At 42.5% G+C, this 27,348-nt stretch overlaps 1 protein-coding gene across 1 annotated transcript in view; it reads right to left on the bottom strand.

The window, feature by feature from the left end:
- Positions 1-27,348, bottom strand: part of CUBN (cubilin) — a 165,201-nt gene that overhangs the window by 112,273 nt on the left and 25,580 nt on the right. The window contains exons 16-27 of the mRNA XM_066629121.1: positions 26,461-26,623; positions 26,160-26,350; positions 22,728-22,884; positions 21,092-21,270; positions 20,280-20,442; positions 19,099-19,315; positions 18,343-18,473; positions 10,381-10,564; positions 9,296-9,456; positions 7,837-8,018; positions 4,368-4,524; positions 2,670-2,857 (exon numbers count right to left, since the gene is read on the bottom strand). Coding sequence (XP_066485218.1) covers positions 2,670-2,857; positions 4,368-4,524; positions 7,837-8,018; positions 9,296-9,456; positions 10,381-10,564; positions 18,343-18,473; positions 19,099-19,315; positions 20,280-20,442; positions 21,092-21,270; positions 22,728-22,884; positions 26,160-26,350; positions 26,461-26,623 — 2,073 coding nt within the window. The remainder of the gene's footprint in view (positions 1-2,669; positions 2,858-4,367; positions 4,525-7,836; positions 8,019-9,295; positions 9,457-10,380; positions 10,565-18,342; positions 18,474-19,098; positions 19,316-20,279; positions 20,443-21,091; positions 21,271-22,727; positions 22,885-26,159; positions 26,351-26,460; positions 26,624-27,348) is intronic.

Here is a 27,348-nt window from a genome sequence, read left to right as displayed (position 1 = left end):
TAAAGAGTGCACTATGGTAATTCATGCTTGAAGTATGGCAGACTTGAAATGGCTTTCCATATTCCACCACCCAAGTTGCAGGCAGTGAAATTGCAGAGGCAATTTCAGCTATTTCACAGAACATGAAAAGAGACCAATAGCAGTCTTAGCAGTAGTATTTTTTCTGGCAGCTATCAGCTGGGAAGAGCTGTAGTACAGTGGGAATGCACATGTTTTGAATGCCGAAGGTCCTGGGTTCAATCTCTGGCTCTGGAAAAAAACTTTGTCTGGAACTGTTGGGAGTCACTGCTAGTCAGCATAGACAATACTAACCTAGATGGACCAATGGTCCAAGGAAACTTCCTATTTTTCCCCCAAGAAACCCTGGAATAATCCTACATCATGATGTAGTATCATCCCAAAGTTGTTGTTTTTTTTGGGGGGGGGGGGAATGGTGGCTGCTGAGAGGACTCTCCAGGTAATGGTGGCAAACACAGGTCAAAGAGGAAAGTGTGTTTCATCACCCATCTTGCCTAAATTCAAGTCCTCAAGAGATAACTTTTGGTTCAGACTTAGCTTGCAGGTGTGAACTATGTCTGTTTGATCTGAATATGACCAAAGAGGCTGCAAATGTTTCACAAGATGGAGTATATCTGGGTTTCCAGGGATAGTGGTGCATCTCAATGGAGCCTGTGACCAAAGAAACATCAGTATTGATAGACCCTTTTTTCCCTGTCTTTGTCACTTCACAGAATGTCCCTCAGTCACTTCAAATAATTACAAGGCCCACCTTTACAAGTGGAACTATAAACCTGATTTTTAAAATGCATTGGATTGTATTTCATCTTGGTGTGCCTGGGCATCTCACTTTCAAGGACTCCTTGCAAGAGGATAGTGATAAGAGTAGCTTCTGGCAATGCTGTACCTTCTGTTCCATCTGTGTTATTACAGGACATTATACTAATGGACATTTTGCTTTCATTGCAAATTCAGAACAGTTTTATTCCATAACTTCAAGGTTTAAGGTGATAAAAGAGTATTATAGTATACACAGAACGGTACAGTGACACACTAATTTCATCACACCATTTCAATATTGTGTAGCTTTTCACCCTGCTACACATTTTACAAAGCAGCCTGAATATTTACTGTGATAAGTATGTAAAATATGAAGGGAAACACGTTTCCAGTTACTTTGTGATATCCAGAGATGGCCAATCAGGAGACTGAATGAAGTGATTGTCTCTAGTAGTAGACTGGCCATCTCCCATTCGCTCATACCACTGACGCCCATTCACTTCCACTGATTGGAACAGAGGAGAGGAGAGGAGAGGAGAGTACTGGGCTAGAGCATCGGGAACTCTAGTTGTCCTCTCCTCTTCTGTTCCATCCTCCTCTTCCTTTTCTAATCTAGAGAGTGGGACAGGGCTGGCCCATCCATGCAGCCAACTTAGGCAGTCACCTCAGGCAGCAAATAGGTCCATCCACCCATTTACCTCTGCTCCTCCTTCTCCCAATCCTGGATTTGAAAAGGAAGAGAAGGATGGAGTGGAAGAGGAAGTGTCAAGGAGAGGAGAGTGCTAGTCTAGACTAGCACATCAGTAATGCCACAGGGCTCTAGACCAGTGGTTCTCACACTTTTAGTACCAGGACCCACTTTTCAGAATAAGAATTTGTCAGGACCCGCCAGAAGTGATGTCATGACCGGAAGTTACATCATCAAGCAGGAACATTTTTAACAATCCTAAGCTGCAATCCTACCCACACTCACCCAGGAGTAAGCCCCATTGACTGTCATTGTTTGAAGCATATACAGAGTAGCCTGTTAAAAGTACAGGTCTGTAACATTTCCCCAAATGCAGTCACAAATCATAGGAGCATCAAGTCTAATATATTAAAAATAAAAAAATTGTAATGAATAGGGACCCACTTGAAATTGGTTCGTGACCCACCTAGTGGGTCCCGACCCACAGTTTGAGAAACACTGCTCTAGACCATACTTCCTCATCATTCTCTTTTTCCTTTTCCAATCCAGCAGCTAGGAGGGACAGAAGCTCGGGTATCACCAGGTAAGGGGGGTAGCATTTGACATTCTACATGAGGCAGCAGGAGGTATTGGGCCTGTTCTGGTGATATCTCTGATTGGCCATCATTTGAGGTACACATTTTTTCTTCATTCATTATTTGTGTACCATGTTATGAAGTGAAGGGGTAAATATTATGAATCTTCCAAAGGGGAAGAGCTTTAGTTCAATAGTAAACCACATTATACCAATCAGTGTAGAAAACTGATTGGTATACAGATTGGTATACAATCTGGTATACAGATGGTCCAATGGGCTGACTTGGCATATAGCAACTTCATATGTTCAACTTATATGCTTTGTACACAAAAACACCAAGCCATCATGGGTTGCCACATAAAGTGTGAAGCAAATCTTAGTGAGCTTGTATCAAGTGACAATCTCTCCCTTCTTCCACCATAATTCTATGAATGACCAACATTACAGTATTTTGCCACAGGAACCAAATGTAGACACCTGTGGGTTGAGCAGAAATGGTTTAAGAAGTTCCTTGCTGATTAGCCCTTGTTCCCTTTTGGGTAAACTGCTTATACATCATACTGCAAAATCAGGACAATTTTTCCATACCCTTAAACTGTCACAAATCAGAACATCTTTCCTCCATACCTTTAAACTGTCACGTTCACAGTTTGCTCCTCCTCTCGTGCTAAAATCTGTAAAGCTGTAGTTGAGGGTGTTGCCGGCTGTGGTCTGAATGGTCCAGTTGCAATATGCATTTCGAGGATAATTATTTGGGTAGTTTAAGCTCTCCAGGATGCCTTGGCTACGGTTGGCAATTACAACCCCCTGGCAAACTTGGGTGGAAAGCATAAAAAAAAGAAAAGTTAGACATAATTTTACACTGTTGTCTATTGTTCAAAGCATCAGCCAGCACTAATAACTGAAACAAGTGCTGTCGGGGGCTGAATAAATGCCTCAGTGAACCTGTGACCTTGTCCTGCAGCCAGCTAAAAGAACATTTTGTAGCCCCAAAGTACATGATAAAAAATAGACCAAGGTTTCAAAGAAATGCTTGAAAGGGAAATGAGCCTGCCATTGAAAAAGGAGCATCATACAATAGCAGAATTCAGCACATATGGCTGATTTACACATGCACGTTCATCACTGGATGACAGCAGCAGGTCTGCATGAAACACCGGACAGAGTTGACCTAGAACATACACTATCAGGAGTAGATTCACACATTCAACTGCAATTCATCAATGCTAATTGTCATGCCATGAGAAATGAAGAGAATATGTGAACAATTCTCATTTACATGTTAACCCAGTGGATTTCAGAGGGATATAAATGTGTCACCAAGTGTGTGTGACTGGAGAACAGTTAAAAATTGACAGGAATTAAAAAGTTGAATGCTGGAGTGTTATTAAGTGGAGGCTGGAGATTAAGGGCCCAATCCTATAAGCCACAGTGCTGGCACTCTGCCAGAGCTACCTATCTGGGCTGCCACAAAAGTGCTGTAAGGTTAACAACCAGTTGGTGCGGGACCTCAGGTCCTGAAGACAGACATGGAGAGCTCTCAGTGATGAGTACAGCTGGCAGCATTGCTTTTGGGAGCAGGGGGAGGGAGGCAACGGGACAGAACTGAGCAGGGGGAGGGTGGAGGGAAGAGCAGGCCTGGGAGGGGGGTGGAAATGGCGGCAGGCTCTGCCACTATATCCTAACCCCCCTTCCCTGGTCGGGAAACCTGACATGGGTCTCCTTGATTTGTGCCCATTCAATAGAGGGTGCAGATCCAAGGATATCCATTGGGGCTGCCTGGGTGTTACACGGGGTAAGAGAATATTTGATCTCCTGAGGAGCTCCTGAGGAGACCTGGTGCTGCCCATAGGATATAGCAGTTGTCATTTTGTGCTGCTGTAGCCCTGGGCACCAGGAAAGGATAGAATTGGGCTGCCCGGGTCCCATCTTATCCAACTGTCTAGCACTGATGCAGCTGTGCCAATAGGACATGCACTGCATCCTGCAGTGGAGGGGGTGAGTTCTCCTTATGGTAAGGAAACTTGTTCTCTTACCTCAGGGTTGCATGGTGGATGCATTGGCATTGGAAAGTTGGACAGGATTGGACCCTAAATCTAGGAAGGAAAGCTACACTTATAACAACCTCTGCAGCCAAAGGCACAGGATGAGTTTAACATTTGCACCTTTTACAAGAAGGGATACAACAATTGCTTGCAAAAATGTTCCAGCCTTTGTCAACCCAGCTTGATCATTATCTCAGCCAGAAATCTTCCTTTTTCACAATCTATGTATACAGAACTATTTGAACTTGAGTATGTTATTCATGTCATTGTTAGTACTTACTCTGCTCATAACTAGCAAGGAAACCTCCACCTCCCAAAGAGTAATCTGTCCTTAGCTTGACATATAAACTGTCTCCAGTAGAGCGGACTGAGGGTGGTATCTCGTTACCACAAAATTTACCCAGCATTTTAGCATTGGTAGAGTTGCCATCATAAACCTGTAGGGAAATAAAATATTACAGCGAACATTCAATTGATCACATCTCTGTCATTCTTGTATGGGAACAGTGTGCAATGGGAGTAAACCTGGTATTTCATGAAGCATTTATCAAAATGAGTACCTGATAATACCTCCACACTTCAGCGACTGGTGCTACCATATCTGAAACAAGTGAAACTCTCCCTGACGTACACCTGACATTAAATTGTTACTTAAGTCTCAGAAGAAATACTGAACTGAAATTGGGGGGGGGGGGGGGGTAATAGTTTGCCCAATGATTTTTTGCATGCCTTTGTAAAAGAATGTGAAACTGATCTGGAGAGGAAGGATATTGGCAGAGGAAATGAGTCCCGGGTGCTGAAGCAACAAGGCCAATACTTCCTTGTTTCATTTCAGTCACAAATAGTGAGCTACTTGGAGCAGGTACAGAGATGTCCATTCAGTTGATATCTCACCAAAAGTAATACGGGGCAGATAGATGAACATTGTGCATCTGAATGTGCATTCCAACTGCATTACTTTCAATGAGAAACAATTTGGGGTGTGCACTTGAACCTCATCCACATGTTGCTCCAACCTAGTCTTTTTTTTATTTATTTATCTGCTTTGTGAACTACTATTTGTTGAAAAGTGGCATATAAATAGTCTTAATAATAATAACAATAAATAATGTGTCACTATGCAACTAAAATTGGGCACTCCCCACACTGTTTGGCTGGAGAGGGATCCTGTTTCTCAGGCAACTGAGCTTCTGCTTCCTGTCTTGCCGCACTGGTAGACAATGAAATTTCAAGTGCTATTCCTCAAGACAGGGAGCATAAGCCAAATTGTCTGGGCAACAGGGATATGTCCCCACCAATTCAGAGTGAATGCTACAGAAAGACATTATTTTTTGCCCTCTGTGATACCATCTTATAGTCAAATTTGATTGGCTGTTTGGTCCATGATGTCATTACTATCTGGTTGACAGGGATACATAGTCAAAATGACCTTTTGGATTTTTTTTTTTTTTTTAAGTACCCAAATGCCAAAGGACTGGAGAAACAATGGCTGCCAAAAGTCAGAAAACAGCACAGAAGAAATGCGCTTATGCTTCCTTTCTTGCCACACTGCATAGGCAAGCAGTGATACTTTTCAAGATGGAGCATTTTGAAATAGCAATTTTAGAAAACTGTAAAAACATGACATGGTGCTACCCTGAAGCACATTCAGGATCATGTTAATGGTTCAGATATCCAGTAGCCTGGTCTGCTTTTTCAGGAACAACAGAAACAGCTGCAGTGTTCTGCATTTTAATAACTTTGAGTGTTTAAATGGGTATTCATTGAAGCTCTGATTATTAAAAAAATATATTCAGGTCATTTATACAACACTTTTGAATATGGATATCTGGACAGACAATGGAGATCTTGTCAGGCAACTCACTGCCCTGCCTTTGTTCTTCTGATTCAAGAAAACATTTTCCTAATAGCCTGATGTGCAAGACTCCCATTGACTTCTCTTCATTTGGGCTCAGGCTGCAACATGATCATTCTTATACAAAGATATTCTCTGTGGAATCAAAACATAAAAGGCAGAATATATTCTAGAGAGCCTTCGGGTGGGGGCCACAAAACCCTCTGGTGTAATTTAAAACAGGTCCATTCCTGACCTTGGGGCCCTGGACTCACATGGAGAAAAGCGTCATGTCAACTGAGAAGTCACGGTGCAGGGAACCACAACCACTATTTCCCACTCCAACTGGCCCAGCTGGAATTTCTAGAGGTACACTAGTAGTCAGTAGTGTAACTGGGGTGGAAGTGGGAACTCTGAGCCTGTGACATTCCCCCGTGTCATCGCATCACACCCTCTCGCCTGTGCAGACACCTCCCCTCTTCCACACATGTGTGGCCCTGACCCCAGAAATGGCCCATTTGAAGCTGCACCGGAGCCAGGGCGGATAGGTGGGCCAATTTTGCAGTGCGTCCGTGTGCCAAAAGGTAGGAGGTGTCACCCCCACTCTGCCGGTGGAAATGGCAGAAAACTGCCTCTCCACTGTGAGGGGCGCATTGCCCTCCAGCCCCTGGTCAGCTACATTACTGGTAGCAGTCCATAATGGCAGCTCCTGCAGTTTGTTCCAGTTCTAGGAAAGAGGTTAAGAAGGACTAAGGGAAAACAACAGTTGATGGTGTGTGGAGAGGAAGAGGCAGGTCACAGTTCCAGCAGGTTGTTCCCCAGTGCAAGAGTGGGGCAGCCTTTTCCCTATCCCCTATCTCAGCAACTGCCCTAGTAGCCATCCCAACTTGGGCCTGGCCGTGCCAGAAGCAGTTGCCAGAAGAAAGGAAGTGGCAACAGGATTCTTGTCTTGCGTGTTTCCAGAAGCATCTGGCCCATAGGTGCTAGATGGGATGAGTCCTTGGCCTGATCCAGAAAGGCAATTCTTGTATTCTTATATGAGGGAGCAGTTACAGATAGGGTGACTGAAGCTCTAGCTTCTTCTATAGATCATCTCTGCCAGGGGCTCAGCTGGACCATGAGAAGCAGCTAAGAGTTTGGAAGCAACTAGAGGGAGACTCCATTTGACTCCTCCTTTCCCAGAAAAGTTAAAATACAGCTAGAGGCCTATGTATGGAATGCTAGCTTGCCTGACGCTATAGAAACACTCTTTAACTATTTGGGTATTTGGTTGCTTGCAGCCATTACAAATGCAAAGTGGTAGCTTCTGGGGCCAAACAAATGGGCATTGGACAGCAGCATGATTCCTAAGGAATAATGGGAATTTCTAGCTGCTATATCTGTGTTTCAGGAATGCCAGGCCTGGGGTGGTTTGAATCACTACTGGGTAGAAAAGATATTGCATGAACTGGCCTAATCCTTCATCAAGGATTGTTGACATGCTTCTAGGCCTCTCTGTTTACACCTTCATCTTATCTGTATAATAATTAACGTATGGGCCCAATCCTATCCAACTTTTGAAAATGGATGCAACTGTGCCAGCATGGCGTGAGCTGCATTCTGTGGTGGGGGACAGTCACGGAAGCCTCCTCAAGGTAAGAAAGTGGTTCCCAAACTTTTCAACTAGCAGCTCCCTTGATCTGCTGGGCCATGGGCCATGGCTCCTACAATCCCTATACATTGTATAGGGTGGCTAGTTCTTCACAATGATTCTGCTGCTCCCCTGGCTGGTTTCTGCAACTTCCTGGGGAGCCACAGATCACAGTTTGGGAACCCTTGAGGTAAGAGAACATTTGGCTGCATTGCAACTACATTAGTGCTGGAAAGCTGGATATGATTGGGCCCTCATTGAGGAAAAATAAACCACTCTACATACAGCAATGTAATCATATTGACATCTTGAATGTGACTCGAGGTGGAACTGATCAAACCGGATTTCAAATGGGCTTCCACGACTAGCTCTGAGCAGCCAGTAGCATTCTGCATTGTGGTAGTAGGGCATAGGATAGTTGGGAGACATGAAGATTCCAGAAGAAGTAGTGAGGGTTCCACCACAGCCTGAAAACATAAAAAGGAGATTTCAATTGCACTGGGCAACATCTGTTCTGTTCCCTAATGCATGCCCAGTGATGATGTCTTCTTTTCTATATTATGCTGTCTAACAGTAAAGCAGGAAAGAAACCCACTATTCTGTTTAACTCCAATCTGAACAGAATCAAAACTAAGGCCCAAATCCTAACCAACTTTCAAGCATTGGCATAGCAGTGCCAATGGGACATGTGCTGCATCCTGCAGTTGGGTGGTACTCATGGAGGCCTCCTCAAAGTAAGGGAATGTTTGTTCCCTTACCTCGGAGCTGCATTGCCCTCATATCGGTGCTGCAAAGTGGGTTAGGATTGCGCCCTAAGAATTTTAGAGTGGCAAGGAGTCTTGGATGTCATCCAGTCCATCCCCCTGCTGGTTGGATATCTTATATTTTACATTTAAATTTTATACTACTTACACAGTTAACAATTTGTTTCTGGAACCAACTGGAAGTGCAGGCATTAGCTTTTAAAGACCTAAAAGGCCCAAGACCAAGTTATCTTAAGAATCACCTTTGCCGATATCAGCCTTTTAGAACTTTAAAATCACAGATGCTGCTTTATGGCCTGCCATCAATTCAGTTTCAATGGGCAGATAACACAGACAGAGACTTTTCTGTGGTGATACAACAGCTATGAAACTCTCTCTACTAGAGAGATCTGCCAAGCCCCCACTCATAGGCTTTCAGATAGCCCTTAAAATTCTGTTCAAAAAATGCTTAATAAGAATTGATTTGTTCTCTGGTGGTTTTACTGTTCTCTCCTGGATTAGCTCAGATTGGTTCTTCGCTGCATCACTGTTCTTATTTTTGGCTCGGCATAGAAATGTCACATAAACCTTCTGTTGCTACTAGCATTTGGGGATCTTTTTGCCACACCATTTATAACTTTTTCCTCCTCTGTACCAATGTGGATATCTCTGTCTTCCAACTGAGGATAACATTTAGGGTATCTAATGAAATGTGCAAATGCTTATGCCACAAGAGCTCCACAAGCAATCTTTACGGGGAAATAAATAGCCTTCCTTCTGATCTGATTAGTAGAGAAATGGCTATGGGTCCAATCCTATCCAATTTTCCAGTGCCAGTGCAGCTGTGCCCATGGGGCGTGCACTGCATCCTGTGGTGGGCAGAGAGTCACAGAAGCCTCCTCAAGGTATGGAAACATTTGTTCCCTCGGAGCTGCATTCCGGCTGCACCGGTGCTGGAAAGTTGGATAGGATTGGGCCCTATGTTGGCATTCTGATTTTACCTGTTGATGTTCCATCCCAGGAAGCTGAAAATCCAGTACTTGTAATATACACATCGCTTACAAACTTTATCCACAGTTTGTTACTATGGGAAATGGTAACTGGAGGCAATGATGAGCCACAATATTTCCCAAGAACTGGTGAGGTCTCATAACCACCATCTCTACAATTGGAATCACACATATTAATGGTTAAAACTGCAATGGTACATCACAGATGCTTCAATATATAACACGAAATCCTGTGTTCTAAGAGTAGCTGAGATGCCCTCTGCTCTGAGCCTTCCAACTTATTACATTGTGATAAATACCTTCTTTCTTCTTTTCCTTAGATCAGCCATTTTCAACCACTGTGCCATGGCACACTGGTGTGCCGTGAGTGGTCCACAGGTGTGCCACAGGAATTTGGGGGAAGGTCATTTATTAATAGGGCCAATGGGAGATGTGAGCGCCCACAGGCAGCATGGTGTGCCTTGTCAATTGTCAAAAACCTGGTGGTGTGCCTTGACCATTTTAGTGCCTTGACAGTGTGCCATGAGATGAAAAAAATTGAAAATCACTGTTCTAGACCTCCAGAGCCCCTTTGGGATGCTGTAAACACTAGACACTATTTCTTCCATGTCCGCTCCAGGCTTCCCTAATGTGTCTGAAGGCAGGATCATCTCTACTTTTGCTAACACACTTGCTCATACATTTAGGTAAAGATTGTCCTTATTTAGGATAAAGATTATCTATCCTCATATATTTATGTAAAGATTATTGGGGAATAGGGGGCTAGAACACAGGGCTGAAAAACAGGGCCTCACTGGACCAAACATCAACATGTGATCTGAATGGACCAGATCCCAGCTATAATTCCAGGCATCTCCAACTAAAACAATCTCAGGTAGAAGGATTAGAATTAATCCCTTGCAAGCTACTGTCAGTGGAGACAATACTGGGCTAATATGGGGAGAGAAGAAATAATCTGACAGTATGGGGCAGCTTCTCATGCATTCACATGTACCTCCCTGTTCTGCAGTTCTACAAAGTAGATGTTTGAACTTTGCAGTTACTATTGCAAAGGTAAGAAAAACAAACACACTTGCCTGATTTCTACATAATCACTTGAACAAACTCCACCCTCCAGAGAGAAGTTGGTGAAATGAAGAGCAATCTGTTTGTTATTCCCCACAGTGATCCGGTAAATGCATGACATCCTGTTAGGATAGTGGTTGGGGTAGTTTGGAGACGTCAACACACCAGAAGCCTCTGTGTAGTCATGTGAACATACTGGAGAAGAAAGAAAACCAATTATTCTGGGCTGGATGGAATTCAATGGTGAGACCTATGATAAAGCAGTAGCTCAACAAATGAGTATGCCTTTTCTCCTACCTTAATTATTACTAACAAACAAAAAGAAAACAGGGTATTGCAAACTCTTCCATCCCATCTCCAACCAAGTTCTGTTTAGGTTTTCTATTTGGAGAAGGTACTCAGGTAGGAAACCTCAGAGGTTCACAGGTAGGGAGCAAAGAGAAAAGGACTTAACAAGCAATCTCAGCAATTCAAGCGGCAGGAACTACATGGTACGTGGCTTTCTCATGCCACAGAGCTCCTGCTATCAGAGGGACAACTTCAAATTCCTCCATTATTTAAAAAACAAAACAAAAGCCCAACTCTTATATGGAAACAGTTTTGACTGGGTTAACTGAGCAATGTGAATGTAGTAGGTTGAAGAGCAGGGTATAAATACCTAAAATAAAATTTAAAATAATTTCTTTCCATATTGGATAAAAATGCTGGATTTACTGATACAGGTTACCTTGAGGGAGGCATGAAGTCTGTGATGTGTCTTGCTATTGGACATGGGAAATATCACGTATAGCACACTGTAATGATGATAGGATATGCTATTTCCTGTACACAGTGAGCTTTGGTTTAGAGCAGTGTTTCTCAAACCATGGACCAGGACCCACTAGGTGGGTCATGCGCCAATTTCAGGTGGGTCCCCATTCATTTCAATATTTTATTTTTAATATATTAGACTTGATGCTACCATGGTATGTGATTGTATTTGGGGAAATGTTACAGACCTGGTAATAAGCTGCTATGTATATTCTTTTAACTATGATACTTGGGCACACCTTGGGTGCCCTTCGGGGAGAAAGGCGGCATACAAATCCAATAAATAAATAAATAATGGGACTTACTCCTAGGAAAGTGTGGGTAGGATTGCAGCCTAGGACAGTTAAAATTTTTCCTGCTTGAAGATGTCACTTCCGGTCATGACATCACTTCCGGCGGGCCCTGACAGAGTCGCATTCTAAAAAGTGGGTCCCGGTGCTAAATGAGAACCACTGGTTTAGAGTACTGTGAGTAGACTCTATCCCGTGATTAGTTCTCTGCAACAGGCATCCAGAAGCACACAGCCACTAAACCAGGAGGTAGTACATAATCATTATTAGTAGCCAGTGATAGTGATAGTCCTCCATGAATTTGTTCATTCATCTTTTAAAGCCATCCAACCAAGTCGACAACACCACATTCTGTAGCAAAAAAATTCCACAGAACAATGATGTGCTTTGTGAGAAGTACATTCTTCTGTCAATCCTAAATCTCCAACCAATTAGTTTCGTTGGATGACTCCTGTGTGTGAGAAAAACCTCACTTCTCTCAAACCACTCTCTCTGCATAGAAGTCTCAATCATATTCCCTCTTAGTCACCTTTTTTCTGTGTTAATAGCTTCCAAGTGCTATAGCCTTAAGGAAGGTGCTCCAGCTCGCTGATAATTACAAATGTAAAATAAAGATTATAGTGTGAAAACACTTTTTCTTGTAATCTAAAAATCCCTTTCAGTAACATGTGCATATAATTAAGGAAAAATATGGTTCAGGTTTCCTCTCTGCTTTTCTGGAAGGAATCAATTAACTATAGATTCAACAATTATCTGTTTGGCATGATTCTCTCAAGTACTCAAAGACTGACAGGGTAATTGTATTGCCCTGCCCTGGGGGCTTCCTCCATCTTATTTCCGTGGCCTCTGTGCCTTTAAGCAGAATCAGGACTCAGAGGGTAAAATGGGTCAAAAGACATGCACGCAGCTCAATTGTTGATTGTTTTAGCTTATGAACTAATGAGCCCACATTCCGGTGTATGCAATTATAGAGATAGCCCCTGCAAAGTATGTAATCAACCTTAGTCATATCAGAAGTATGGTCCAGCTGTGTCCAAGTCACAGCTGGGTGGGAACACTTCATTGCCGTAGTTCCCACCTGTACTCATGCTAATTAGTTAATACTGGTGTATCATTTTGTAACTCAGTTGCAGCTTTGGTAGTAAACACCTTGTGTATATTATGTAACTTATAAGACAACAGAACAAGCCTGGGGCATCACTTCTGCCATTGCAAATAACCTATAGTCCCAAGTCAGAACAGACACCAGCATCTTTATCAGCAAAATGCTGTGCAAGTACACACAAAAGTTCTATTTTGTCAAAACCAAGAAGTGGCTGAGTGTTCTGCTGTTAATGAATGAAAATGTGGTGAAACGTATGTTCCTTTCTATCTATTTTCAATTACGCATGACTATTTGCTGGTGTGTTACGGCTGCAAGAACGATCTGGTTCAGACTCCAGCCAGCCCCAGCAGTCAGTGTTGTTCTGATGGAAAGGACAGTATAAACTGCTGGAAGCTGGACTGTCCAGCTTCCAGTCAACAGAAGATTAAAATATGTCTTTAATGAAAATGTCTCTTGGTCATGCACCGCTGCACAAAACAACAAAATGAAATGCAGGACATTTTCTCAAAAGAGTAAGATTCAACATTCGCCAAGATTCTTATTTTTAAAAGCCAAATGAAGAGCCTTGCCTCATGTATGATTTTGCCTTTAAATTTGATCACTTGCTGTCAGAAGAGATTTGCAGTTTCCCTGAGAGGAAGCTTGTTCCTTTTGTAGCTGTATTTGCAACCTCCAACTCACCCCGCACCCCATTCAGAATCTATTCTTTTTTGCAGGCAGTGGAAGAAAATATCTGCACTTGAAGTCCTGCTGCTGCTGGCACAGAGCGACATAATTAACTGACTTAATTCTACCAAACTTGGAGAAGAGAAAGGGCTTAAACAATGATCTTTTGTGAAGAAGTTCAAAGGCAAGCTTGTTTAGAAACATTTAGCTCCAGCCATTCAAATGGCATCTTGAGCCTGTCTCCAGCCTGAGGTGCCTGGATTGTCCAAAGGTGACATTAAATTCCAAACTTTACTCACTCAAAACCCCAGGGACTAAGACAGGTCATCATTTCTCTTGAAGTTATTACTGATACAGCCCAGGGAGGTCTAAGTTTGGCATTATTCGTGATATTCCATCCTTAGGAGTTATCTGTAACACAGCTTTCTATATAAGCCCAATGAAAGTTGTGGGGATTAATGTTAATTCATTGAATCTGAGAGAACAGCTGACACCATATAAGACTTCCGACTCACTAAAGTAAGCTGGGAATGCCCAGCTCCAGGTTCCAGTACAAGCAGGTGTAATGCTGGCTGGAATCCAGGACAAGGTCTTCTCTGTGGTGGTACCAACACTGTGGAATTTCCTTCCCTGTGGGGTCCTCCTGACCTCCCCTACTGTTTCCTGCTACATGATCACTAAGGGCCCAGTTCAACTTTCCAGCACTGATGCACCAAAATGTAGTCCCAAGGTAAGGGAACAAATGTTCAGGAGTCAACCTCGAGGCAAAATCCGGAGCCGGAGTCCCTGAGGCAGTTCATGGCTGAACACAGTCACGTTCTGGCAACTCCTGCGATGCTGCTGGAACCAACTGTATTGGCTTCTGCCTTTCCATTGGACCATTTCAGTGACGTGGAGAGGGGGGATTTGCTGCATGGGTAACAGTCTATCCTCCATACCTCCATACCTACTTTACCCAGGCTTCGCGCACTGGAGAGGACACTCTGTTTCAGACCCACCATTCAGAGCGCGATACCATAGTCTTCCAAGACTGAAGGATGCCAACATGGATAGCCTAGTATAAAAGTGATTGAGGGAATTCTTCATATTATAATAATTTCTCTGTGTGGTTCAGTTTGGAACTGGAGTTTTATTTATTCTGTTGGCTTGTCTAGTTATTGTTTAATTGATTTTTGATATTGTGGTTTTCTTTTTTCTTTTTGTTGTTAACTGCCTGAGTGCCCCATATGAGTAGAAGGGTAGTACACATTTAAAAAATAAAATAAATAAATACTTCAATAAATGTACATACACCTTAAAAAATCCCAAACATAGAAATCTAAAGTAGTAAGAACTATGAGATGGGGTGGTTTCACACTGCACAGATGTCTGACAGAAAACTGTGCAAGTCACCCCATGCTTCTTAAAGGAAGTCTGGACACGATACACAGATAACGCTTTGAAACTCTGTTCCAAATTCAACAAGAATAAAAAGATTTAAAAAAAGAGCAGAGAAAGTCACTGAGATCTTTGGAAAAAATGTTTTAAAATGTACATGTTCCAACAGAAACTGCCATCTAGTTTTCTTGTTATAAACACAGGTAAAAATCATTTTTAAAAAAATTATGTGCAATGTGTTGAAGCTGCTCAGTTATGTTTCAATTTCTTTGCTTGCACTTCCTAACTCATTCATAACTGTCATATAGTCAGTCAGTCAACACTGTTGCAAGGCCCAACAACAGATGAAGATCACAGGGACTGGGGCCGTGCTGTAGGAACTTTGGGTGCTCCACAGGAGAAAGGAAGTGTTAAATCCTACATGTCAAAGACTGTTTAAAAGTGGAATAGGCAACTGTGCTTACAGTGAGTTTCAGCTGTGATTTTATTACCCAGAAAGAGGCTCGTTGAAGCTTAACCTTCTGCTGCTGCCTGACACAGGATTACCAGTTGCATGGAGCTGTGTGGCAATTCCCTGCCACGACTGAAGATGTCTCTGTTTAGAGCTAAGTGGGTCCTGGTTTTCTTGAGCCTCACCTTTTTCCACAAACAACAAATAAATTTAACTCTTTGTGGAGAAGGGAGAAAGATATCGTGTGCGACAAACACTACTTAAATCACAAAACAAATTCAATTGGTTCCTGCACCACCAAGCTCTAATATTAATTATGCATGGACATTCCTACATTTGTGCATGTAGGCCACAGTCCTAACCAACTTTCCAGCACTGACATAAGGGCAGTGCAGCTCCGAGTTAAGAGAGCAAACATTTCCTTACCTTGAGGAGGCCTCCATGACTGTCCCCTGATTGCAGCACATGCCCCACAGGCATAGCTATGCCAGTGCTGGAAAGTTGGTTAGGATTGCGCCCATAGTCTGCTATTCTCAGCATACATGTGGTCCATGAGATTTGACAAGATCACTCAGAGGTGGCATATGCAGAGAAAAGACCAAGGGGGCAAGCCCAAGTAAACAGCCATGGGGTGATTAAATGTGATTCACATGCTGTATATATATCCTCTATGCACAGAAGGGAATCATAATGTGGAGTGCCGTGTCCTGAATCTATGTCCCATTCTTTTCACCTTATTCCTCAGCCAAACTCTCGGCTGTGTCAAGGGCTAGACCCTTGTTTCCTGGAATACCCCAAAGTAGTGAATAATGCTTTTTTGTGGCGTTCAGCTTCATTAAATACTATGAATGTGCACATAACAATCCAGTACAGACTTAAGTACAGTGTGATCTATCCCTCAAAGCTAAGTTGAACAGGAACTGGCAAAGACAGCTTGGATGGCAAAATATCAAATGGTATCCAAGAGAACTTTCATCACTGGTGGATTAACAATGAGAAGTGTAATGAACCAAGACACTTCTACAGAATGGAAAGAATGGAAGATTCAAGACAACAGTAGGGAGAAAAAGTCACAGGGATATTTTTGCTTTGCATGGAACAGAGATGTGATGCTTAATCCCTTAAGAAAAAAAGATGTCAGAGTCCATGCTTACCAAAGGAGGGATAGTAGCTTAGTAGTAGAACACATGACTTGTATGCAAGATGTCTCAATCCTGGCATCTCTGAATGCATGTATGGGAAAGACCCCAAACTGAAACCCTGAAGAGCCACTGCAATCAGGGTATGGAGCTAGGTGGACCAATGGTCTGACTCAGTAGGGCAGATTCTTATTTTCAAGTTTGAGTTGTCAGATTGACTCATTTAAAAGTAACTCATTTAAATCTTGCTGTGTGTAACCACATAGTAAAGACAGAAAACTCTTGCATGAAATCCAAGTCGAAATGAGAGGGCTTGCAGTATGCTTGGGCCTTGGTCTACAGTCTTGGTTCTCAACCTTTAGAAGCCCATGGACCACTGAGGCAAACATTGAAATTGTCATGGACCACGTGAAACCCTTCCATCCCCACAACACCAAAAAAATACAATTCAATTTGGTAGTCCTTGGGGAACACTCAGTGAGACACTGAATGTGGGGAGTCCATTCTTCACCCTCTGTAATGGTCCATGGGGAAGCATTTTACCAAGTGAGTGCTCCTCCACAGACTACCAGAAAGGGTGGAGAATGGACCCTCCCACAGCTGGCACTTCAGCAAGCATTGGACCATCAGAGAGGGTAGAGAATGGACTACACACAGCCATCGCTGACACTTCAGTGATCTGTGAGGGAGCTCTCACTTGGCGAGACACTAAAAGTGATCAGTGGTGATTATCTTTTTTTCCTGAGACCTCGGGGACTACTTCTCAGGGTCTCACGGACCACCTGTGTTCCCCGAACCACAGGTTGGGAACCACTGGTCTACAGGAAATGGTTCCAAGTTCATACCTCTGCAGCAGCCACCCAAAATATCTCTGGAGTGGGAGGACTGAATGGGGAGGTAGGAGAAACAAAGGGTGAGGAGGCTGCAAGAGGGGGTGTATCCAGTAGTGATGGCAGCCTCCCTGTCCTTTCTCCTCAGACTTGGGCCAGATACAGGGCTGCAGACCCACTGCAGAGCCGGAGATTTATGGAGGGCTAAGGGGAAAGAATGCCCCTTTCATATCTGAAGCCTCCCAATCCTACCCCCCCACCTCCGCTGTATATAGCGCACCTATATTTGGTGCAGCTGCATCAGTGGAAGGAGAAGAAGACAGGATGGGCCTGCAAGCCTCCTTGAGATATAAGACAGATTCTTAGAACAAAAATAAATAAATATTTCAAGGCTTCACAATTTGTTATACGTGTATTCTGAACAAATCAAAATACATGTTACTTTAAATACACTTAGCTATGCAAACCCATGCAAATGTGTCAATTTATTCAAAGCAAAGTCAGTGTACACATTTTGTTAGGCAATGATAATATCTTACTCTCAGGCTGGTCTTTTGGCCTAGGCAGGACTGTTTCCCATAAAAAATCTGTTTGTTAGTCATCTTGCCAGTTCTGTATTCTATTGCTGAAAGTCTGCTCTAAAAATGAATAATTTGGTTGCAGAAGCTGGCTGGGGTGAAGAGAAAGCAATGGCAAAAGGAAAAATGTCTGCCACGTCCACCCACATACTTTTTCCAATGATGAAAAAGCAGCTCTGACCATAGAATAGTTTTTGGCTGTTGACGACAAGAGGGAATGTTTTGCAGAGAAATTAAAACAAAGTCAGGAAGTTAGTTTACAAGAACAGACTGGAGGAGAGAGACACAGTTAGGAAATTTGAGAGTTATGAACAAGAATACAACAACCCAGTCTGAGTTACAAAACATTGTAAGCTGTCTACGATATATGTATTTGTCATGGGGAAACTGGTATAACACCACCATACTGGAAGCAAGCAACACAATTGGTAAGTGAAGTGTCAAGATGTCCTGAAACTGCTAAGATGACATAAAAGCCTTAAGGACATTAACAAAAACTGACCTATACACTGCCCAAAGGAATGAATTCTTAAGCACTGCTATATTATTTCTCATTCATTTCTAAACAGACAATTGGGGAAATTGTCTCAATCTAATATAGTATGTTACTCAGAGCTATTGACTCACAATAGGGCAGTGGGAGAAGTGAAGATTCCACCATTCAGGACTTTAAATCATTTGACTGAAGAAAAAAAAAATATGGGACATAATGAATATAAATTTATACCTGTGGATGCATTCAGTGAAGTGTAATCAACCGAGAATCCCTCTGAGGCAATATTGTGATTTGTCACAAAATACAACATCAATGTGTTCCCACTGCTGGTCATGGACGGTGGAACTGACCTTCCACAGTATCTGTACCAAATCAATGATACAAATTTGCTTATATGTCACATAACCCTCATTTTATATATACATTTCAACTTCCAACTTTATAGAATACAGAATTTGTAAGAGTGAGGTGAACAAATGTATAAATCAAAAATCTGCAGAATGTAAGCAAGGATACCACAATACATTTAACATTTAACTAATTTAACTAAAATTTAACTAATTTCCTAGCCTTTAAAATAATAAGGAATTAAGCAATGGGACTGTTCATAAATTGAATCATGTATCAAGTGGAGAGGAGTGCCGGATATGTGATATATGAGAGGTTGTATATTGATTAAAATGAGAGCCATGACGGTGCAGTAGTTTTGGAGTTGGACTTAGACCTGGAAGATCCAGGTTCAAATGCCCATTCAACCATGAAGCCTCCTGGGTGAACTTGGGCTAGTCATTACCTCTCAGCCATACCTACTTCATAGCATTGCTGTGAGGACAAAAGAAGGGAAGAGACTATGGAGCTCCATGGAGGAAGGAATGTGAAAAATGGAAAATAAAATGGAGCAACATGCAATAAGAGGCTTTAAAAGATCTGATCCAGGTAAAAGTGATCATACCGATATAGCAAGCATACAATAAAATATACACATACCTCCCCAGTCTTGTCATAGTGATGTTGTCATAGATTTCAAGATAATCTTTATTGCAGTTGTAGTCAAATTCCAAGTTAAAAGATGTGAAGGTCAGACGGATCAGATAACCAGGCTGGACTAAGATGGTCCATATACATTTGACACCATGTGGATATGTGGTTAGATAGCTGGGACTGGCGATGCTTCCACCTGGTTCTGTGAGAGTCCCTCCACATGCTACAACACATGGAAATAGCACATTAACTGGTGCATAAGCCCTTAAAGTGATATTTTCAATTATAGTGAAGAACTGCCTGCTTCCACAGGAACCTGCATGAATGCTAAGGTCATCTTCTAAGAGCCTTCTCTGGATGTCCCCTGCCTTCAGAAGGCCACCAGACTTCTCAGCTGCGATGACTTCCCTTGTATAATGGGCTTCTACTGGTAGGCTCTCCTGAGGCTGAATCCCAAACCTTTCAGACACCCAGCAAAAACCTTATAATTTTCCCAGGACTTTGATGTTTTTTTAATCAAAACACTGCTGATTATGCTATGTTGCAGCTTTTATAATATTTTATGTCATTTTTATACATAAAAATACAATGTTGTACAATGGAAGTATCAGGTATGATTTAAAAAAAATAAAAATAAAATCATGGAATCACAGAGTGGAGGGAACCTATAAGATCATCGAGTCAATCCCCTACCAATGCAGGCACTCCGCCATTACAATATCCCTAATAAATGGCTATCCAGCCTTCACTGAAAGACTTCCAACATTGGAAAGTCTACCCCCTTAGGCCACAACTGAACAATTCCCACCATCAAGAAGTTTTCTTGATGTTTTATTGAAATTCCCTTGTTGCAATTTAATAATAATAATAATAATAATAATAATAATAATAATAATAATAATAATAATAACAGTATTTATATACCACTTTTCAACTAAATGTTCACAAAGCGGTTTACAGAGAAAAATCGAATAACTAAATGGCTCCCATTTGTCTAGATACTACGTTCCAGGGCAAATAAATACATACCTTTTTTCTTCTTAAACTTGTCAAGATATATACAAGAGAGATGGTAGTGCCTATTATAGTATTTTATAAAAGATATGAATTCCAGTAGAAATATTATTAATTTAAATCATGTTTGAAGTTTTGGTGACCAAAGAGAACTCAAAGAACATTTACAGTACCTGCATCCAAAGACTTGTACACAGCCATGAAACCAAGGTTGGTTACAGATGAAGCACTAAATTTCACATAGAGATAGTTCTGTGTAGACTGAACTATTGATGGTACATTCGTGCCACAATATTTCCCCAAAGAAGGAGAATTTCCATTGTTACCATTTCTGATCTGATGGGGGAAAATGCACAAATTCCATGAACATGTATGTGTTTCAATAATATGTCCAAAGTTGCAATTTAGCTATAAGGCGCTAGAGATACAGATTCCAGTATACAAATTTGAAGCCTTCCTCCTGTAGCATCTCAAAAGAGATGTGTTTTCACAAAGAGCCACCATACAAAAAAATTAAGCCCAGCTGTCCACTACTGAACTTTTGCATGCACACAGACACACACTTTTCAATCTTAAATATGATTTCTTATTTTTAAAGTTCCATCAATTTCAAAAGGACTTTCATCCAAGTAAGTATGCTTAGGGATGTGGCCTAAGGTCAAACTAAACGTGTGTCTAATTCAGCAACATGACTTTCAACTGAAGTTTTTCTTGTTCTTCAATTAAAAATAGCATGTAGGTGGAGCATGATGTTGGGGGAAAAGTACTCAAGCACTCCGCCTCCACTTGCCCCTTGGTTTTGCCATGTTCCACAGATCCCCACTTGCTATTTCTAAATAAAACTAACCCCCTACCACCATGCAAAATTAGGCACTCATCTAGTTTGACCCCATAACTACTGAAATAAATAATAATTAATGGCATTCATTGCGTCTCAAAGCTCTCTGTTACATGCATAAACTTTAATGTGTGATAAATATTTTACCTCAACAAAATCCGAGTTACAGGTTGTGATATTAAAGATCCGAAAGTCAGTGAAATTAAGAATGACCACATGGCCTTCCGGCTGGGAGATGGTCCATTCACAAATCTTGTCCTGAGACAATGCCCTGGGGTAATAGGGAGATCGGATCACACCGTCACCAGACAAGACACCCCCACAGGCTGCCAAAAGAAATTGAGAAATAGTAATGAAGATGCATCTCAGGTGGTGCTTAATGTTCTCCTTTAGTGTAAGGAGACTGTTCTTGCTAAGAAATGTGTCCTATCCATAAAAAGCAAACTGCAGAAGCAAATACGTAGATGGCAAGTTTTTTATTGTTTCCAAAAATTGTCAGTTCAGTTTACAGTTGTAAATGTATAAACAAATCCAGTACCATGAATGATTCATTGGGGAGGGAAAACCTGCTATCCTTGCCTTTGCTGTGTAGGCTGGGGAAGAAGGGATTAGGGAGCTGATGCATATCTAGCTGAGAGAACATAGAAACGAGAAGGAAGAAGAAAAGGGTTGCTGCAGTACATGACAACAAAAGTCCAAGGGTCACTTCAGTGCTCACTTTTGAATTGATTGATCTTAAGAATAGAGTCTCTAAGGGACTGATCCTAACTAAGCATTCCATCTGCAGAATGTGTGTTCCACCAGCAGACGTGCCACTGCAGTGGTGCACGTGACAAGACCACCAACACACATGGCTGCCAGATGCATGCACATGCCAACAAAAGAGCCACTGACTTCCAGTAAGTTGGCAACAGGGGCAGGTTGGGGAGGAAGAGTGGGGGAAGGAATGGGGAAGTGTCTGGGTGGGGAGGGGGCATGCAGCAGGTGGAATGGGGCAGGGAGGGGGTGGATCCCAGCAGCACTGGTATACACCAGGTTCCTATTCCTGTCCCTTCCCCTGTTCCCTCTCCCTTAGTCTCCTCAGTTCTGCAAAGAATGGTTGGTGCAGTTCCAAGGTGACACATTGAGGCAGCAGAGATTTGCTCCAGGATAAAGGCTCCCTTACTTCAAGGAGACCTCTGCAACCACCCTCACTGCAGGAAACTGTGCACACTCCGTTGGCATGGCTGCATTTACAGGAGGGTTTTAGTTAGGATTAAGACGTAAGTATTGGAGAAGTATCAGTTTTGTTTCAATGTCACTGCCAAGTTATATGTTGATGGCATGACCCCCCAAGGGCTGAAAATAGCAGGGAATGACCAAGGGCACAATCCTAACCAGGTCTACTCAGAAGTATGTCCCATTTTGTTTAATGGGGCTTACTCTCAGGAAAGTGTGATTAGAATTGCAGCCTAAATATAGTGACCAGGAGCACTTCCATGTATTGTAAGATATGATAGAGTGGAGTCTCTGCGGGACCAAACTGATTTCTGACAGTTACTTTAGAGTTGCAGTCAGGAAGCTGTTGAAGTGGGAGGGGGAAATCTCCCCCCAAACTGGGTTCACCTGTGCCTGAGGCAGTGAGGAAAGCCCACCTCAGCTGTGTCACCTACTATAGATCATGTGTCGACATCATTGACTTCTATGAGATTAAACAAGTACAGTGTACCCCAGAGATGGGCAGTGCATTGGTCAGTTGTCTCCAAGTAAGAAGTCAGAAAACTAATTACCAAGTTTCTCTTACCAACTTCAAAAAGAGCCTTGAAGCTAGACTTGCTTGCTGAGATGTCAGACTTAAACCTGACCCAGAGGCTGTTGCTGTTGGAAGTGATGGCGGAAGGAAGCAAATTCCCACAGAACTTGTTGATTAAGGGAGCCAGCTCAGTGTCTCCGTCTCGGACCTAACCCACAAATGAAATGATAAAATCTGATTATCAGATCACAATTGGAAACTTTTCAGAACCATGGCTTATGTTGAATGCCTGGGTTTGACCTGGAAAGACACATGTGGTATGCATGGTGAACATGCAAAGATCTAAGAGTTTACTCTCCACCTAAAATGGTCCTGACAACTTGGTTTCTGAAGAGGGCAAGAAGATGCTCTCTTTTGCTCTTTTCATATGAACTATTTGCAGACTCTAGACACTCCCATACTTACTTCCTTAGTCCCTAATCTGGCTCCTACATCCTGTAAGAATTGCTGTAGCCCAGATGATGCAAATCCACCTGTTCCTAAAAGTAGACCAAAAAAAAAAAAAATGATGACACTTGATTGAGTGCTGTAGAGGTTAAAAGCTCTACCTGACACCATAACACTGTAAGTGTACTAAACCTCTGCCTTAGGCAATACATCTTGCTCGAGAGCAGCGGATGTATTAGATGACCTTAATCTCATTTCACAGTGTGCTCCAATTGCCAGTTGGCTTCTGATTTTTTTAATGCTATTTTAGTGACCTATAAACCCCTGCATGGCCAGGGATTAATCTACCTATGCACTTATCTGTCCTCATATAATATACTGCTGTCGTGGAAAGAGGTCTGAACAGGGCCGTCTTAGCTGGATTCAAGGCATTAAGGTTTGTTTCATGTGCTGTCAACTAAAAATGTGCACTGACGCATTACTGAAACACCCGCATGCATCCATTTCACTGAGTGTGTATGCAGTATGGAAATGCAATTAGCCTCGGCAGTTGGGACTGTATACAAGATATGTCCCTGATAGTGTATATTTCATGTGTGTTGGTGCGCACAGGCTGTTTTCAACCTCTTTCATCTCACGACACACTGAGAAGATGCTACAATTGTCAAGGCACACCATCAGCTTTTTGGCAATTGACAAGGCAGATCGCATTGCTGCCCAGAAGCTCACTTCCCCCTAATGGCTCTACTTCAAACTCCCATGGCACACCTGCAGACCATTCACAACACACCAATGTGCCATGGCAGGGTGGTTGAAAATGGCAGGTGTACATCATGTGCAAGCAGCGTACCATACTACCCATAACATGTGGACTTCTGTGTGAGACTCGGTGCCAGGTAGAGGGACATATATAAAAATGACAGATGCATAAATGTTACCAGGAGAAGTCAAGCTCTCTTCTCTCTTCTGCAGTTACTGAATGAAGGGGGATGGACAGACTATTTTTCTTAGCCACATACTTTAAAGTTAACACACTTTCAAGCTATGTCCCCCTGCAGACTTATGTTTGGCTTTTATGAGAAATGGGCCCTGCCTATGTATTCCTTGTGAATGAGATCCTGTTTTTCCAGGCTGCCCACTAATGTGGAGTGTTCAGTATCAGAGCTGCCTCTACAGAACTTGCACTCACCAAGTTCCCCATAAAGTCCTCTACCACCCCATTCATGGTCACCAAGAAAAGGTCCACCACCATGATCACCTTGGCAGTCTAGCAGCCTGCTGCTATCAAGTCTGTCACCAACTCTGCTGCTGTCAGAGGTTCCAGGCTTTTACTTTCTTATTTAAACACTAAGTATCTCCTACGCCCTTCTACTGTTAATGTGGTAAACTGTATATCCGGATGCTATGGCAACAGTATCCTGTGTAACTGCAATACATGCAAGTACTCTGTGTCTTTTCAGTGTGTAATTAAAAATACAATCTCTCTCTCTCTCTCTCTCTCAATAACTTTTGAGTTAACCATAGAAAGTAATCCTGCAATCCTGCAGGTAATCCTTTTTTTTTTTTTTTAAAGATGTTTGAGGATTTAAATGATTATTTAATAGCCTCCCAATACCCTTGCAAGGAAACTATAATGTAACAATATGAGGTTGCTCATTTCTGCAAGACATTCTGTGTTTCCATTCCCCATCTGAGTGAATGTACGTAGATTAGCTGTTGGGGGGCAGGGAAGAGTGGACAAAGTGGGACTGAAGAATACAGACAGATCAGAGCAAAACTTTACTTCCTAGAACTAACCCTCCCCTCCACAAATACCTACTGAACTAACATGAACTGATTGTACCCAACGCACATGGTTCTGTTCTTTTTGCCGCTGTGAATTTCATTGCTGTTTTGCCAGCAATTAGAGAAGGGAATTATGAGCCCATGCAAACAAAGCTGTCTTGTTTCATTACACACCAGGCTTCCTTCTGATTTTGGAAATTAATTACACTTCATTCCCAAAGGAAGGAAGGAGCTATGTTATTACCATGACAAACCTTCTGTAGCAAAAGAACCTTTCTCCATTCTCAGAAAACAAGTTTCAAACTAAACAAACTAGTCATGTGACTCCTAGACAATAGCTGAGATCCAAAAAGTTACTTACTGCCCAGTCCTATCCCCCACCGTTATCAATGATGCAGCTGCACTGACAGAATGTGGGGAGGGTGGGGGGAGCTATCAGGAGGCCAGCCAGAGATAAGTAAAAACACTTAGGGTGCAATCCTAACCCACTTTCCAGCACTGACATAAGGGCAATGCAGCTTCTAGGTAACGAAACATTCCCTTACCTTGAGGAGGCCTCCATGAGTGCACCCCAACTCCAGAATGCAGCACACATCCCATTGGCACCGCTATGCCAGTACCGGAAAGTGGGTTAGGATTTGGGCCTTACTTACTTATTGCCTGTGGTTGATTACACAGCTACTGTTCATTGTCCTCTATGACTTTTGATTATGACACTAATCAAATGGAATATCTATTCCTGTGTATATCTTTGGGTAGGCATTTTCTTCCATAAATTTTGAACACAGAGCAGTAGAGCAAAACAAGATGAGAGGTTGTACATCTGTGATCAGGTCCTCTGACTCTGTGAATGTCTTTTTAAAAAAGCAGCTATGGGCCCCTCTGAATTGAATCAGAATGGTGGTGCTGGAGGAGAGGGTGTTAAACCTTCCTCCAACCATTTTCCTAGTGTCAGTCGGGTCCCCAAGATATTCTGTGCCACATTACATACAAGTTCCAGGATGTTTTTCCTACCAGGGCAAATAGCAGTTTGGGGTGTGTGTGTGTGTCCAACATCAGGAATAAGGCGGGGGAGGGGGGAGTTAAGCCCCATTCCCCCAGTGTCACAATCCAAATTCAAATCAAATTCTTTTGTGGCTGTTTTTAGAAGAAATATGAAGAGATGAAAGACTGGATGATTATGTCCAGTGTGTCACCTAGCTTGACCTGTAGATATTTCACAATAGCAAAGTAACTTAAACAAAACATCACCTCAATATAGTTCCGAGAGCAGCCAGGTTGACTTTCTGTCTCCAGTTGTACAAAATTGAGGTAGATTTTTTCACCGGGTGGCTGTCGAATGATGTAGATGCATTGTCTGTCATTAAGGTAAGGATTAGGCCAGTAAGGGGACATGATAACTCCCTGGCTGTCTGTATAGTTTCCTCCACAATTGGGATGTGCTACATGAAAGAAAAAGAAATTGGTGCTTGTAGTGTCAATGCTGCATATCTACTTGGATCACTCTGTATATGGCTATGATTGTAGACAAGACATGTGCAAATGCACTTACCAGGTGATGTGATGTATGTGATATGGAAGCCTTTATCACTACCGACAGAGTTGGAATGAAAGTGAACCAAGGCATAGGGGCCACTGGTTTGAAGAGGAGGTGGTGACCCTGTGCTGCAATATTTCCCAAGGAGAGGATCTTCAGTGAGCAGACCATCTCGAATCTTAAAAAAAAAATAATTCATATTCGTATCCATAATATATTATATATACAAAGACATTAGGGTTGCCAGGTTCAATGCATCCAAAAGACCTGAGATGTCTACAGTGGAGCCTGGTGGTATCACAAGACTGCATGAAAAATGGGAAGCAAATCTGGTACCAAAGGGAGGCCCAACAGAATGACAGCGAGAAAATGGCCAGAGATTAACCTTTGGCATCTGTCCACTTGAGCAAGAAGCAAAAACATTGGAGGAACAGGGTCATTTCTAGCAACTCTAAAATAGACAGTCACACACTAACAGCCCAATCCTATGATGAGGGGCAGTTGGAGAGGTCTCCTTAGGGTAAGTGAACTTTTGTTACTTGCCCTGGGGAAAGCTCTCATAGTCTCCATGGGACCCCTATGGGACTTTTCAGTTCTGTGTGAGCTATTTTGCTACTGCTGGACCAAGATAAGGTAAAGAGAAAGAGGAAGGGGATTCTGCCACATGCTCATGCTGCCAAACTCACCTTCTCCCTCCTTTTCAACACCTCCCTCCCCACCTAGAAACTCCCCTAATCCTCCCCCTACCTGCCCCATTCCACCTGCCTCCACTGCCATCTTACCCTTCACTAGTGGACAATGACCTGGCCTCCATTTGTGACCACCAGCAACAGCACGGGTGACCTTGCTGTGCTGGCTGGTGGCGCTGGAGCACGTGACACCATCATGTGACTTCCAGCAGGA

Source organism: Tiliqua scincoides, chromosome 5, assembly GCF_035046505.1.
Source record: "Tiliqua scincoides isolate rTilSci1 chromosome 5, rTilSci1.hap2, whole genome shotgun sequence".
In the NCBI taxonomy this organism is placed as follows: domain Eukaryota; kingdom Metazoa; phylum Chordata; class Lepidosauria; order Squamata; family Scincidae; genus Tiliqua; species Tiliqua scincoides.
Note: the sequence above shows the minus strand (reverse complement) of the source record. Positions and strands in the feature narration are given on the sequence as shown.